The sequence below is a fragment of the Harpegnathos saltator genome, unplaced genomic scaffold (assembly GCF_003227715.2).
Source record: "Harpegnathos saltator strain DR-91 unplaced genomic scaffold, Hsal_v8.6 scaffold240, whole genome shotgun sequence".
NCBI lineage: Eukaryota > Metazoa > Arthropoda > Insecta > Hymenoptera > Formicidae > Harpegnathos > Harpegnathos saltator.
Genome location: NW_020230029.1, coordinates 612,154 through 626,942, shown reverse-complemented (window position 1 = coordinate 626,942; position 14,789 = coordinate 612,154). Strand labels below are relative to the sequence as shown.

General features: G+C 43.4%; 1 protein-coding gene across 2 annotated transcripts in view; it reads right to left on the bottom strand.

Annotated features, from left to right (window-relative positions):
• The window catches only part of Myo81F (unconventional myosin 81F), a 35,788-nt gene that overhangs the window by 20,159 nt on the left and 840 nt on the right, over window positions 1-14,789 (bottom strand). For both annotated transcript variants that reach the window (XM_019842788.2, XM_011146073.2), the window contains exons 2-3: window positions 7,219-7,325; window positions 1,843-1,905 (exon numbers count right to left, since the gene is read on the bottom strand). In XM_019842788.2, the coding sequence (XP_019698347.1) occupies window positions 1,843-1,905; window positions 7,219-7,325 (170 nt within the window). The remainder of the gene's footprint in view (window positions 1-1,842; window positions 1,906-7,218; window positions 7,326-14,789) is intronic.

The window sequence follows — 14,789 nt, the reverse complement described above, 5'->3', positions numbered from 1 at the left end:
TTATATGTTGTATATATATAGTGCAAATCTTATTGATTTTAATATAAATTTCCTCTTATACGCAGATTATTCAATCTTTTTTCAAGAGGATTATTATTTATTCTTACTGGTTAATTTGAAAAAATTATTATAATGTATAACGAAAAATAATATATATAGATATATTTCTGGCTCCAGTTCTACGATAAGTAGGCATGAATGAAATAAGATCATCATAACAAATAAATTTCTAATCAGTTTTGTTATAGACTTTATAGCTACAAAGATGTTCATCATAATCAATTGCACGAAATATAGTTAAAAGAAAGAATATATTATTCAACTTCTTGCAACAGATTATAAACTGTATTTGACTAAAGATGGGTAAATTATATGCCACAGCAACACACATACTTTTTTAAAAAAGCGTTCCAAATATTCCGATCCATGAGAATATGGTTATTTTTTCGTTCATGTCTGAAGGTAGACTGAACGAAATACGCGGACATTCAAATCAACATATATTTCCCTTTCATATAAGAGGAAAATTAATTGATATAAGAGGAAATCCTCTTGAAATAAGAGGAAAACAGTTAGAATAATATCTAATAAATTTTAGATGAATGCTTCACTTTAACCGCTTTATCGAAAGAGGAATCTTTTTCCTGCAAAAAGCTTCGCTTAGAATATGAGACTATGGGAAAAATTTCATCATTTTACAAGTGGAATACTTTTCTTTGGGTGCGTAAACGCGTTACCATAGCACAGTGAGTGTGAAGTTCAACGTATCAAGGATATAACGTATACAAGGAGTAGCTAATTGCACTGAACAAATTGGTGGTATATCTATAGAGAGATGCCAATATGTGCAGGACGAGATCGAAAATACAAGTACAGTTCTCGGGTTGTACCAATTTGCCGTTCTTCTTCGGCGATTCAATGACCGGTCGAGCTCTTTCATGCAACCAACAGCGCAAGATCAACGCGGTAGCCGATGTATTATGTATTAACGTAACATTGTCGAACGTGTCCAGGAACACGCTAAATAGGCCACACAGCTGCTTCTCGTTTTCATAATGCACTATCCGGCGGGGCGTTGCGGCGTTGCGAGAGCCGCTGCGACGTGAAAAGTGCGTCGGCCGAGAGAGAACGGGAGGAAAGATTCAAGGCAGCAGTTTTAATCTTTCAACGTCACCGCCGACGACGACGACGGCGGCGGCGGCGGCGACGATGACAACGATGACGGTGGGTTTATCTCCGCCGGGAGATTGACGCGTGCAGCGCGTACACGGCCTTTTTCCCCCTTTTCAGCGGCGACGCGCATTGTGCCTGATATTTACTATTCCTCGCCAGTGCTTCCGGTTTTTGTCAACGGCAGGAAGCGCACCGCACTTTGGTCGCGCGGACGATCTGTACTACACGTTCGATCGATCACGTGTCTACGCCGATAACACTCCATGTACTCACTCATCCAGCCAATCGCACTTCGCTTCTCTCATTCGCAGGCGTTTTGCATTCGGTACCAACGAGGTGTTGGAAATCCTTCCAAATTGTGCGAGTGCTGACGTCACATCGCGTCGTCGCGATAATTCGTCGAATGTTTCGTTGTTATGAAATTAACTTTGCACGACGACGATACGCCATTTCTTGCGTCGCTTCCTCCGCGCGATGCTAATCATCAAGCGATTGCATAAGCGAGGGGACAAGCTCGAAAATGGCAGGACAATTTGCATCATCATTCCAAGTATCTTGGAAATATCTGTCGAACCTACTGCGAACTATATTTCGCGCCGCGTACAATTCCTCGAGGCTTCCTTTTGCTAAAACAGGAGAGAAAAGCATAATTTAATTAATTTTACTTACATTCGTGTAGAAGTCCACCTCCTTGTAAGGGTTCACAGCCACCAGTATGGATCCCGTGTACGTCTGTATATAATGTCTATGTTAAGGAAATGCATCATAGCTCGGACATATCCGTATCATTCGCCGAATACATTAGCGTGTATATTAACGTGCATCAATATCGACAAGTGCGTCATTATTATTATCGATTGATGCTAATTAATTAACTGGATCATGTTAAAAAACTCTGCTGCATTGTACGTACATACCGTCTATTAATATTAATAAATGCCAGGGCGGACGCGCGTGCTGCCGCCGCGCCGGTTCAGGGATGCGGCTGACATTTTTCCGCGTTTATAACGCAGACGTAACCTTTCACACAGGAGAAAATGTGTGACGCCACCCTTTTGACGCGCGGTTCCTTCGTAAATATACGCGTGACATCACGAGATGGAGAGCGCACACGAGCTTCGAATCGTGCTAAAAATGCGTGACCTTTTTCACAACTCGCTCGTTCACATGCTCAGACAGATCGCAATATGAAGCATTTTATGAAGCGCGAACGGACATGCTATCCAATTTTATTGGCCGTCTTATGAAAAGAGGAGAGAAAAAAGATTCCGGAGTCGAAGCGGGGCGATCGAGGGAGGTGCAACATCGTTCTCACGTTCTTCATAGAGTTCCCCGGGAGAACTTCCTCTCGACTGCGGACTCCCCGATGAGTTTGCGAGAGCAATCTCTTCTCGAGTCTCGCTCTCTCAACGGAGATTCCCGGTGAATCCCACGGCGCATGATTAATTTATTTATTTTCGGAATAGCGTCGGGGATTGTCTTTCGATTAATGAACCGCGAATTAGAATTTGAGGTGAAATCCGCGTAAATTGCGAGAAGGCATTTTCCCTCTGCTATTTCGAGGTGTGCCCTTTGACCTCATCCGCTTTTCTTTTGCCCTCAATTATTCATCTCTCGGACATTTATTATCGATATTCTCGTTCTAAAATCAGTCGAAATCGATTCAAGCGGTGTGTACCTACAAAATCCTGCGACCCCTTCAAAATAATCCTGTAATAATAAAGGTAAAAAATCGCGACGGGGGAGCACTTGTTGGAAAAATAATATCCGCGATAAAAACGAAAGGGCGAGGTGGATACCGTCTCGCTTGGAATTGCACAGCGCAGTTCCCCGACCGCGAGGATATTGCCGAAGAAATCTCCAGGGAGCATCGCTATTGCCTCCTCTATCTCTTGCATAATAAGTCGAGGATGACATGCTTTCGCCGGCGCAGCCAGCACACGAAGGAGGGTTTGGTAATGACGTCACGGCTCGGGGTCACCATAGGGGGAATGACTCATTTCTGAATGCCATGTCGTTCGCCAGCAAAAGGGGGTAGTACACCTATAATCGTACATACACCCTTCTGCAATGTTCAAGACGAGTTGGGGTGGTCTACGAGCCGGAGTTACGAAACTCGTCCCGGCGAAATAACGATTTAGCTTTCTCCTCATCCGACAAACTGTCCAAATCTAAAACTAAAACCATAAAATCTACTAATCGTTGTTACTTGTCTCTTCGTCCGTACTCTCGTCCCTTCGATCCGGCGATCGAAACCGCGGTCGTAAAGTTTCAAACCGATGGAATCATATTCGATTCGTACGAAGCAGACTTTTTACTCCGACAATTTGAATTAAAAACCTGTGTGTGTGTGTGTGTGTGTGTGTGTATGAACATGTAGTTTTACAAAAAATCAAAGAGCGACGATAAACGCGACGACTCCACCTCGATGTGTTTCCGCCGAGGGAAAACTTGGGCTGAGAATTCACTGTAGGAACTCAAAGCTCAAAGGAAACTACCATCGGTGAGAGGCACACCCTTGTGGATCCCCGTACCTCGACTCGTGATATTAATGCGACGTCAGTGCGAAGAGCTGTTTGCGCGTTCGAGCCTCTCGACCCGGTAAGCGGTCTCGGTTTTCGACGTAAACAGCTCTGGTCCAGGCTTCCATCGAGACCCGTTATTACCGACGAGGGAGGAGGACCTAACGATTTAATTAAGCCCGTGGGCGCGTCTCGTGTCGCTATCGGTGGCTCCTTGATTTACGCCCTTTCGCTCTACCCGAATCCTTCGCGCTTAATCACTAACCGTATTTGTCCATCTGCTAACGAGCTTATTCGACAACAGGGGGAGGAATTCCGTCTTCTTTTCCGCGTTACGGCACACAGCGGGATATGTATTATTTCTGGAGGAAACCCCGCTGCACTTTCGGCGCAGCGCGGCGGTCGGAACTTTCAATTTCCTCCGCGAAATTGCTGGCGCACCGAAACTACGGCGGATCGCTGTAATTAGCTTCGGCCATGCTCTAACGAGATTCCAGATCAGGGCGAACTTGCTCGGCGAGCGGCGCCGCTCGATCGCTCCTCCGTGTGGATAGCGGGAGGGCGTCTTTCACTTCCGATATATCAAGCGCTTCGCGTGGAAGGAACACGATATCGCGTTTATTGTCATCATTATGTTCCATCTTCCACGCGGGGATCAGCAGCGGTGTGCAACCTCGGATTCGCAGACACGCGAAAGCGACTTCCACGATTATTAAATAATTATTAATGAGAAACGGAACGATCACTCGCGCGTATCGTCTTCGCTGACACACTTTCTCGCGCACGGAAAAGCTCGATTAAGTATGAGGAACTGCACGTTAAAGCAGATCATATAATAAGCTCGAACGACAGGCCGTAACGAGGAAGGTCACTCGCGACTCCACCTCTTTGTGAAGCAAATGACACTCGCGTTATAACGTCACATTATCCCACGCGTAAGTGATTAAGCGATTTAAGCCAATAATAGCAGCGACGCGTCGTCCGATGTCGTCTGGTCGACGGAAACGAACGCGACGCGGCCGCAGCAGAGGAGATTTGGATTGCTTTTTAATTTAGTCGAGCGTGCAGGAAGATCGGAAAGTGGCTCAAGTGTGCAGAAAGAGCGCGATGAGTCGAACGGGAACCCGTTTTCGCGATATTCCTAGCTTTGCCTGTGTCTCTCTTACCACGTGCGCCTCGTCGCGTGCGTGTGTTGGGTGCTCCTCACACACACACACGAACAGATATACCTGCGCGCGTGAAGGGTAGTTCGCTCTCATTAACCTCTCGCTAGACGGAGCGCCCTTAGTCTACTTGAATTGCACTCGTCGCGGGGCCAGGGGTGCAGAGACTGGGATTGGGGCGAAGGGGAGCGATCTCGTGCACCTCTGTTACCACGTGTCGACAGAGCAAGAGAGACGGAGAGAGGGGGAGAGAGAGAGAGAGAGAGAGAGAGAGAAAAAAGAGGAGACACGGTGAGGAAGAGAGAAAAGGAGAATGTCTGAGGAGAGTCGCGGGGGAGAATCCATCGATGCGGACAAATTAGGCCATTCGCTGGAAAGGGTCGCAAAGCAGAAAAGCCGCCAGACGGCAAGGTGGACGCGAGAGGCTCAATTCATCGTGCACGATGGCTGGGTGCCTCCTTGCTACCGTCGCTCTCGTCGCTCGGTTTCTTCGCCCTTTAAATAGGGCGACCTATTTCCGTAACGCGAGCAGGCGAGCGAACGAGTGAGCGAGTATGAACGAGGTGCAACGTACGCGAATAAAAACGAGCGTTCGTTGCTGGTACATGACGACGGTGTCTTATTTACTCGCGATGAATTGGCGATGTACTTTTTTTGTAGTCTCTTCTCGTCACAATAACGGCACTATTTCGATCAGACGCGACAGGAAGGAATCGCGCGAGAGATCGACACGCGGGGCACACGATGGGCTCGCGTAATTCTTATTATATATTCGCGATCGACATGTCGTTGCGAGATTATACAGCGGAAATGTAGGCTACGAGAAGAGACCTCGATGCGAAATGGCCGGGGCAACGCTGCGAGCTATCGCCGCCAGCTGCGATTCTCCTCATCCATGATCCACAAGAAGCGCTCGACGACGGAGATTCGAAAGCAACGGCAGAGCAACGCGAACGGCCGCCTCATGAGCCGTTTAATTTTTCGATTACATCAGGCGACGCAAAAACGACGCGAAGTAACACGTGTGGTCGTTGGCGGTGCTCTGGTGTGTAAGGATGACGCCATCGCAGGAGCCTGGCCTCTGGGAAACGAGCTCTGGTTTCTTGCCGTTGTCTTTTCGTTATGCCTTTTCCAGCTCCGCCTCTGTTTTTACCTTATCTTCTTATCGCCATTTGTCGCCATTCGAACAATCTTTTATATTCTACATTTCGACAAGCAGCCAGCTCACGAATATCGACGATCGGATCGATCATTTTGTCCCAACTGTGCGACTTCAACTCCGTTGGCGCATTCGCGGCAAGTTAGCGAGCTGGACGCATATCGTACCTGGACAATTGGACGGGCGGAAGGTTGACAGTGGGTCGTCGTCGTGGTGTCGGTCGGTCGTTGGGTCGGCAAACCCGCCGAGATGAATGGGTCTGGCCCTGGGGTGGTGCGCCAGCTGACTGGGGTTGTCATAGCAACGCGGCAACCCAGGAGCGACGCCCACCCCTGCAAAATTCATACACGTCCATCCTTCGGCAGCTTTCGCCTCGCCGATTCATCTGCCTCTCTTTTGCCATTCTTCCCAACGATCACCTTTTCGACGAGATCAGTTAACGTCCCGTCCGACACCTGCCGCGGCTTGCCCTTTTCGTCTCTGCTTTGTTGCAGTTGAAATGGATGGATCGAGCGGACGGTATCGTGACGAATATATCGATGTACGAAAACGTGCGAAAACGTGAACGACTTGAAACTGGAGAATTTCTTGATAATTCTACATGCTAATGTTGTGCTTGATAACGAATTTTTTCTTTTGACATATCAGGGTGGCGTCACGGTAAACGAGATATCGTCGTGTGAAAATCGTGTAAAAATTGCGTCTTGCGACACCTTCTCCATGCTGTTCTATCGGATGAAAATTAAATCGCGAAGAGCGGGTACGTTAATGCTTACATGTGCCCTTGATACTATGCCTAATCTATCGTACGTGACGATATTTCGTGATCATCAAGTTTTCCCTCTAGGGAAATCTTGTGATAATATCACGATTACTCCGATTAATTTCATTCGCTTAATTCATCCTGTCGAGTAATGCACAAGACTAGATCGAAGTCTGACTTTCAGTTAGACATGACTTCGTATTTCGAAGCGAGGCTATCGCACCCTCGGGTCATTCTGATCTTAAAACAATAAGGAGATACATACATATATGTGTGTGTGTATGTGTGTACATATGTATGTATGTATGTATGTATATATGTATATATATATATGAATAAAGGGAACCTCAGAATGACACGAGAGCGAATGACTCGGCGGTAAAAACAAAACAGAGATACAAGCCTGTGTACAGCTGCATCATTCGTGACAAAGGATACGTATATCTGGTCCCTGCTATAACGAACTTGAAGATTCCGATTGATACCAGTTTCATCGATGTCGCTGATGACTGTCATGTCCGGCACGCCGTACTCAGGGCTTGAACCTGAAAATTAGAGAGTCGTTTCTTGAAGGCAATTGTGAATGGAGTATCATGATAATACGCGGAAATCACGTTAAACATTACAGTGCGATAATTTGAAAAGTTGACAGTGAAGTTGAAACATTACAATCGAGAAGAAGAAAACGATGCAATTAAAACTGTTATCGTTTATCGAGTATCATTTCGCATCTTCGGTGATTACTCTTGGCTAATATTGAATTTCATTTGGATTACATTTCCGAGAGGCCAGTCACACATCAAAGAGAACCGCGGAAGCTTGTGTTTGACCACCTGTTGTCCAGTGATGTAAATGACAATTATACCACTTCAAGAGTAAACGGCTCGATTAACCCTTTAACACCAGAATTTACACTTATTCGTAAGTGAATTTCTTTTCGTTTCCAACCTATCGATCACCAGGGTATAAATTTTAGATTCTTTTATACAGAAAAATAAGTTTATTTCAAGAGACAGAGAGAGCTTCTAGCATCAATAACAATAACAGTTACCGCTATCACTTGATAGATTTTGAAGTTAAAAACGTCTTGTACGTGTGATCTTATATAAATCCCACGTCTTCCTCCGGAAAATGAATCGGGATTTCAAAGTAGCAAATTATGAATTCGTAACTGATTCACAATCAGTTATCATAGATTATTAGTCCGTCAATTTTTTAATCCGTTTTCTTCCTGCGCGTTCGTAATTAATTTGAGGCGTAACGCCTTGAAAAAAATCAATCATTCAACGTGCCTCGTCTCGATAATAGTCCACGTGCCGACGGCAGGGTTCGCGGTTCGCAGGTGCATCCCGCGCACCTGCACCTGCAATGTAACCGCACCTGCACCGCCCAGCTGCCACACGCGGTGTATTTTCAAGGTCGCGAATAACGGGAACCGCGGATAATTATCGGCGACCGAAAGATTCGATTCGCTCTTCCGAGTCGAGATACAAATCGATCGCGGCTGCCGTCTTTCATAGACGTCACCCGCATCGTTTCGTCGAAGCAAATTAAATTTGCTATAACAATTCAGGGTGTAACATAGTTTTATAATGACAGTATACATTCCATTTCAGATTAAGCGGCAGTGATTCGGAGACTTCGTTAGCTCGAGTCATTATAAACGGAGGATTAGTACTTGATGCGGCACGGAATTAAACCAGTAAAATATTCCAAACTGCGCTTAAAACTTTAGATCGCTGACATTTTCATAAAATATGTAAATGTTAACGACAAATATATATTACTGTTTGTACGATATAATATTATCATTGTTGCAGATGCTAAAAAAGAATTAATCGATTAATTATTAATTTCTGCTTAAAGTATGATGGAATATGTGATCCCGCGCAGGAAGGATAATTAGATATTACGAGAGTGAATACTCGTTTCGGAGAATACAGTAGTTTTGTATGAAATATAATCTCGATCGGAGCAACGTTACCCTTTCTTCTCTTATTTTATTCTGCTCGTTTCTCTTTCTATACCACAGTATCGCGACGTGACGCGTCGTCACTTTATCATCAGCGGCGGATCTTCATCCGTTTCCTGAGCACCGTCGGAAGGTATCTCTTGCAGTTAATGTGTTCATATAAAAACGGATTTTATTCCGTCTCATTCGGCTTGATTGCAATTAAAATTATAACGATTGGGATAAAATCAAACTGCGAATAATTACGTTTAATCGAGAGCTCTGTGAGATCTCTCTTCGGAATATCTCGAAAAATTTTTTATAAAAATTTTGATACAAAAATATTAAGTTCCGTGTTTATCCATAAAGCAAGTGGTATATAACCATAAAGAAATACTGTACTGATAAAACAAAATGTACATGCGACAAGTTATATATTTATATATTAATTTCCAGAGAAATAGGAAAAAAATTGAAAAGGTTTAATTAAAGGTTAGGTATACTGTATTGATTCGATTGTACTCGATGATGCATAATACGATAATCAGCCATATCTTTTAAAGCTAAAAATATATAAAACGGAAAGAGAATATTCGAAAATACGTATTTGTGTATTTTTAATGTGTGCTCGTTATCGAATATTTCATCATCATTATGTTAATATTTCATTTATGTGATGTTACGGTGAATTCAAAATAATCTTTCCTTCTTACTCTTCCTTTCACGTTCCTTTTTTTCAGTCTCATTATATAATTGCCACTTGAGATATTACGCTTGATATTCAAATGAGATATGTGTGCATAATTTCTCATTCTCTAAGCTTAACCTTCTGCGATTGTTCCGCAGATTCGATCGATCCTTGCGACACGTAACATAAATCACGCGTGTAATCAGGGATCGGAGTGCATAGAGCACCGAGGAAATGTTACACGGAACAAAGCATGGTCACGAGCGATCGCAATAGGGGAGGGAATTAAAATGCACAACTGTCGGCTGGCCACATGGCGCAATAGTCGGCGCGTGATAATAGACGTGCGCGGATATAGCGGTGGTGGCGGCATTATGTACGTAGAAGGAAAGAATGGGTACGTAATTCACAAGGGCCAAGAACCATCGTGCACAAATCGCCCATAGTCATACGGGCGACATGAGACGTAAACTCAAGCGAAAGGACCCATCGAAATGTTGTGTTACAATCGAGTGATTTGAAAGAGGATAGGACTGACGATGAACTTCACTCTAATTATTTTTGCTTGCAATCAACTTTATCACTATCTCTATGTTTTCCTGAGTTACTCGGAAACTCTTAACTCTTCACTCAGTTAACCCTTTCACTACTGAATTAACTTCCCTTGAGAAAATTATTAAAATATTTGGTAGTCCTACGTTTTTTTAGGTCGCTGATTACGAATCTAAAGTCAGATTTGCAAAATTCAAAATGGTGGACTCAATATGGCGATCATGATGTACAAAATTAATGAAAATTCCAATTATTATTAAATAATAACCAGGTCGTAATAAGAACATATGATTCTAGACGATGGAACTCGATCGAGCTGGAAAAAATTTATGTGGGGAAAATGTTCGATACTGCATATTTATGCTTACTAGAGATTAAACATTTATTTTTGAGTAAAATAATATTGATAGTATGGATAAGATGGAGATACAGAATGAAAAAACTAGGAAAATAGAGTACAAAAGAATCAAATTTCGGCCGTTTTTGTAGAAATATTTGTTTATAAAAAAAAATCTAACCTGCAAAAAGATACTGAAAAAATATATGTTTTTGCACAACATTAGAAAAATATTTGGTGAAAATTTCAGACCTCTACATTCAATACTCTCCGATTTTTCCGATTTCCGGAATCGATTTTTCCCTAAGAAAAGCATCTTTCTTCAACTTTGATTTGTTATAAATAATCACAAATGAATAATTGGGTATAAAAACCTATTGGAGTATGTCGAACAACTATTCAGTTATCTGGAAAACTCAAATTCCCGATTAGTTCTTCCAAAATTATGTGATTTACAACGCAAAATTGAATCGAGAAAAGGTGGGAAGTACACTTCCCACTAACAGTGAAAGAGTTAAGAGTTATTTTTGTCTTAACCGATATTTTGATCGGTTCTTCGGCTCAAAGCGGTGCAGTTTACGACATATACCTAGAGCTGCGGCAAAGCGACATGTATGCTTACATGTGTAAGGCTACAGTAATTTGTGGACGATGGTCCTTAAGGGTAGACCGGGAGAACATGCGCCTTGGGTGCGATAGAGCGCGAGACAGCACGTGTTTATTCGGTCGCGTGTAGCCACGCGTGCGTCTGTCCGTCGTATATCTCGCGACGAGAGATGAAGAGATTCGATTAAAATACAAGCGATGTATTTTCATCGAATCTCGTCACGCCCGCTCGTGCATCGGTATCACAGCTTCCATCGATATACCGAAAGTACCTTCGACGCTGTTGAATATTGTCACGGTGAGAATATGATCGAAGGCTATTACTTTTCTCAATTGAATCGGGCTTTACTGCTTCCGCGCACGGGTATATCATGCCTGTCTGCCAATTTAATCGAATTATACACAGATCACGGACAATAGCGTCACCAATTAACTTAATCCAATATATCATATCCTCGTCTTGTGTCAATAGCATGCATATATATTCACGGTTTCTATCGGGTCATTATTTATACACGCTTGTAACCCGCCTGTTTAATCCAATTTGTCGTCGCTCACGGCTCGATTGAATTTCAGTTGGATTGAAAGTTCCGACCGTTGAACAGGGTTTAGCCTGTTCGTGATTCTTTAATTCATCAACGTCGCGCAACTTCGCAATCGAGAGTCGTCCTCCGGATTCCTGCCCCGAGCGGATATCGATCTCGTGCGGCAATTCGTCGAGAGGAAATCCGCATCTAGAACACGTGTAATGCAAACAACTCGCGTCGAGCGATAAAAATTCCATCTAGTTTTATCTAGCCGGAATACTTCTGTATACCATACGTAGCGAACGATGATTCACTTGAAAAGCACGAAATACCAGGGAAACCTGCTCGCGCTAGAATGTCACCGGTGACTCATTCGCCCGAAACGCGAGATCACGATGATAGACCGTAGATCCACATTTCTCTTCGGGAAAAGTTCCGTGAATGTGATGCGACACGATCTAGGTCATGACTGTAGTTGAATTTTCGCGGAATCCCGATGCAACAGGATCGACGGTCGCGAAACGGCGAGACTTGAAATCCAAAGTATGTTTTATTTTCCATGTCGAGGTTTCTCGAAAATATAGCCGGTTGCCATCCCCGAAATGTCAGATGTCTCGTTTCACCGAATATAATATGATTATTTCCACAGATGTTCGGACATCTCGTAAATCAATTAAAAGTACATACCACGTGTATATATTAAATGAATATATCTAATCTATTGTCCTGTCTCTTTATGCGTGGTGATTCTATGAACCTATCTGTCGAAGGACAGTGCAATTATTTATTTATTATTACTTATATCGATGTATAGTTGACTCAAGTGGAAAGCATTTGGCGACGATTATGCGACGAATGGTGACAATCCGAATAATTCACGAAATTTTTATGTTTAATTTTTATACGTTTAATTAATATGCGTTATCACACGAGCAAGGCCGAGAATACAGGATCAAACGCAGTGTGACTTTCATGTCGCGTGCTGTCACACGTTCCACGTGTCGGTGGGGTACTCTTTCGTAGACACTGTGGCTGCTTTGTGCCCGTGACGAAAGATACTCACAGAAAAGGTCGATGTATGTATCATAAAGTTAACAGTGTAAGTAGCTTTATCAGAAGCAATGTGATAACTTCGATACACCCGTGACCACGCGCGAGAGTCGATTATACATTCCAGCGTCGCAGCGCGTACAAAATTCCCTCCGCGATTTTGCATCGACGCTAACTTTTCGCATATCTTCCCACATTGTGCAAGTGGATAAATAAACGATCGATACTTCTGCTATTAAAACTAACTGACTTTCTCAAAATAATTTTTTTCCTCAAACTACTTAATATCGCACGCAGAAAAATATGAGACAAAGTTTTGACGTCATTCTTAACATCGATAATAATAATAATCAATGTGATATTTTTCACGGTAACGTTAATTGCCACCGAGGCAAGAATCGCGCTGAGACGGCACGGAACACCTCCATTATTGGCCGTTGATCTCGTGAACTCACGGCGACTTCTTTTCCCACCGCTCGTCCGTCGGCAGTCGTATTTTCCCTTGACTTCATGGTTCAGATATGTAGGTAGAGAAGGAACAGTGTCCGGTCGTCCGCTTGTGTTCGTATGATCGCAGCATGAGGAGGTCGCGGCGGCACGCGAGAAAGGGATTATTATGCGAGCGCAAATCGATTGGGCATCGGCGAAAGTCGCCGCGAACTTGACATCGCGCAGTCAGTCAGCTGCCGAGTGAAGCTCACAATGCGTCATCGATATCCTGATACCCGCGCTGCTCACTTTTTCCAAATGAAGTGAATCATTCGACTTAATTTATGCATCCCCGTAGTTTAACGAGCGCGCGTGATAATGGGACAATTTTTGGAAGATAAATGGAACTTCATTATATTTCAAAAGAGCGATTTTAATCCTATTATTAGCTCATTATTTTCCAATATCCACAATGGAGTTAACGGAGATTACAGTACACTCGAAGACAAAAATGTAAATCTATAAACGTAAAAACATACCGATGAAAATATCCAAATATAAACGCGTCTATAGTAAGAGAAGATACTCTAAAGATGCGCATCCAACGTTGGCTAATAAATGATTCTCATTCAGAATATTTTAGGAGCGCATATAGCGCTGCTTTCGTTGAAAGCGAAAGGTATCAAGTGTAGAACAGAAAGTCGCGAAAACGTTCACACGATTTCTTTTCCCGATGGCGCAATCGCGAAATAATGAGCGGTTACCGATTCGCACGATTGCAAATTACTACGACGTGGTTGCATTCTAGTAGGAGCAATTTCGTCTTTTCGAACTCAATAACAGCTGAACAACGGGGAAACATTCGCGGTGAAAAAATAGTGAGAAAGGGAGAACAGAAGCGAGAGAGAGAGAGAGAGAGAGAGAGAAAGAGAGAGAGAGAGGAGGGGGGAGCGGAAACATGTGCGATTCGATCAGTATGCCGAAAACGAACGAAGGAGCGGAACTGAGAAATGTTGCTGGTCGTCGTGACTCGCGACGGCGTCGAATCGCCCCTGCATCATTATTAGAGAGACTACGAATGTTCACGCGAACACGTATTTTAACAAAACCACGGATACGTGAAAACCATGGCATTAAAATTGAAATATGTTTACTGAGTAAATATATAAAAAAGGGACTGTCAATGTTTCTATCACGGGACCTTCGTGAGTTTAGCAGACAATAGTTATCGAAGTGTGACGAAAATCAAACACCATCTTATCGCACAGACCGAGAAAATAATGGAAAAAATAGTAAAAACTCTCATAAACCGAACGATAAGACATGTCTCGATCTTGATAAGCGATTATTCTAGATCATTTCTGCATTTGGACAGAATTACAGCGAGTAATCGTACGATCGGTAAATAATAACGATCATTTATAAACGTTTCCGTATAGTTTATGAAATCGACCAATGGATGTGATAAAGCGTAGAAATGTAAACATTACGACGATAATACAAAGACGATAATGACCATATTTAGCGCCAAGGCACTATAGACACATATCTTTGCGTATGCGTCAATTGCGTCTCGCCTCGTCTCAATTCGATCATTAGCATTTATATTGTTCTCCAAGGGCTAGACACGTTGCATGTGCCATCGATATCATCGGTGCCACCACGAATGCAACAATTATCCACGCCTTTCGAGAACAAGGGAGAAGCAAAGGTACGGAGGCGAAGGGTAGGTAGGAAAGTGTAGAAAGTACACGCAACGCTGCGGCTCTATTATTATGATCGAGCTGCACCACCCAAGTGCCCACCCGTGGTCGCACCGTTTCCACAGTGTGCGTCTACGAGAAGGTAGGCGAGCATACGTTTTCTTAC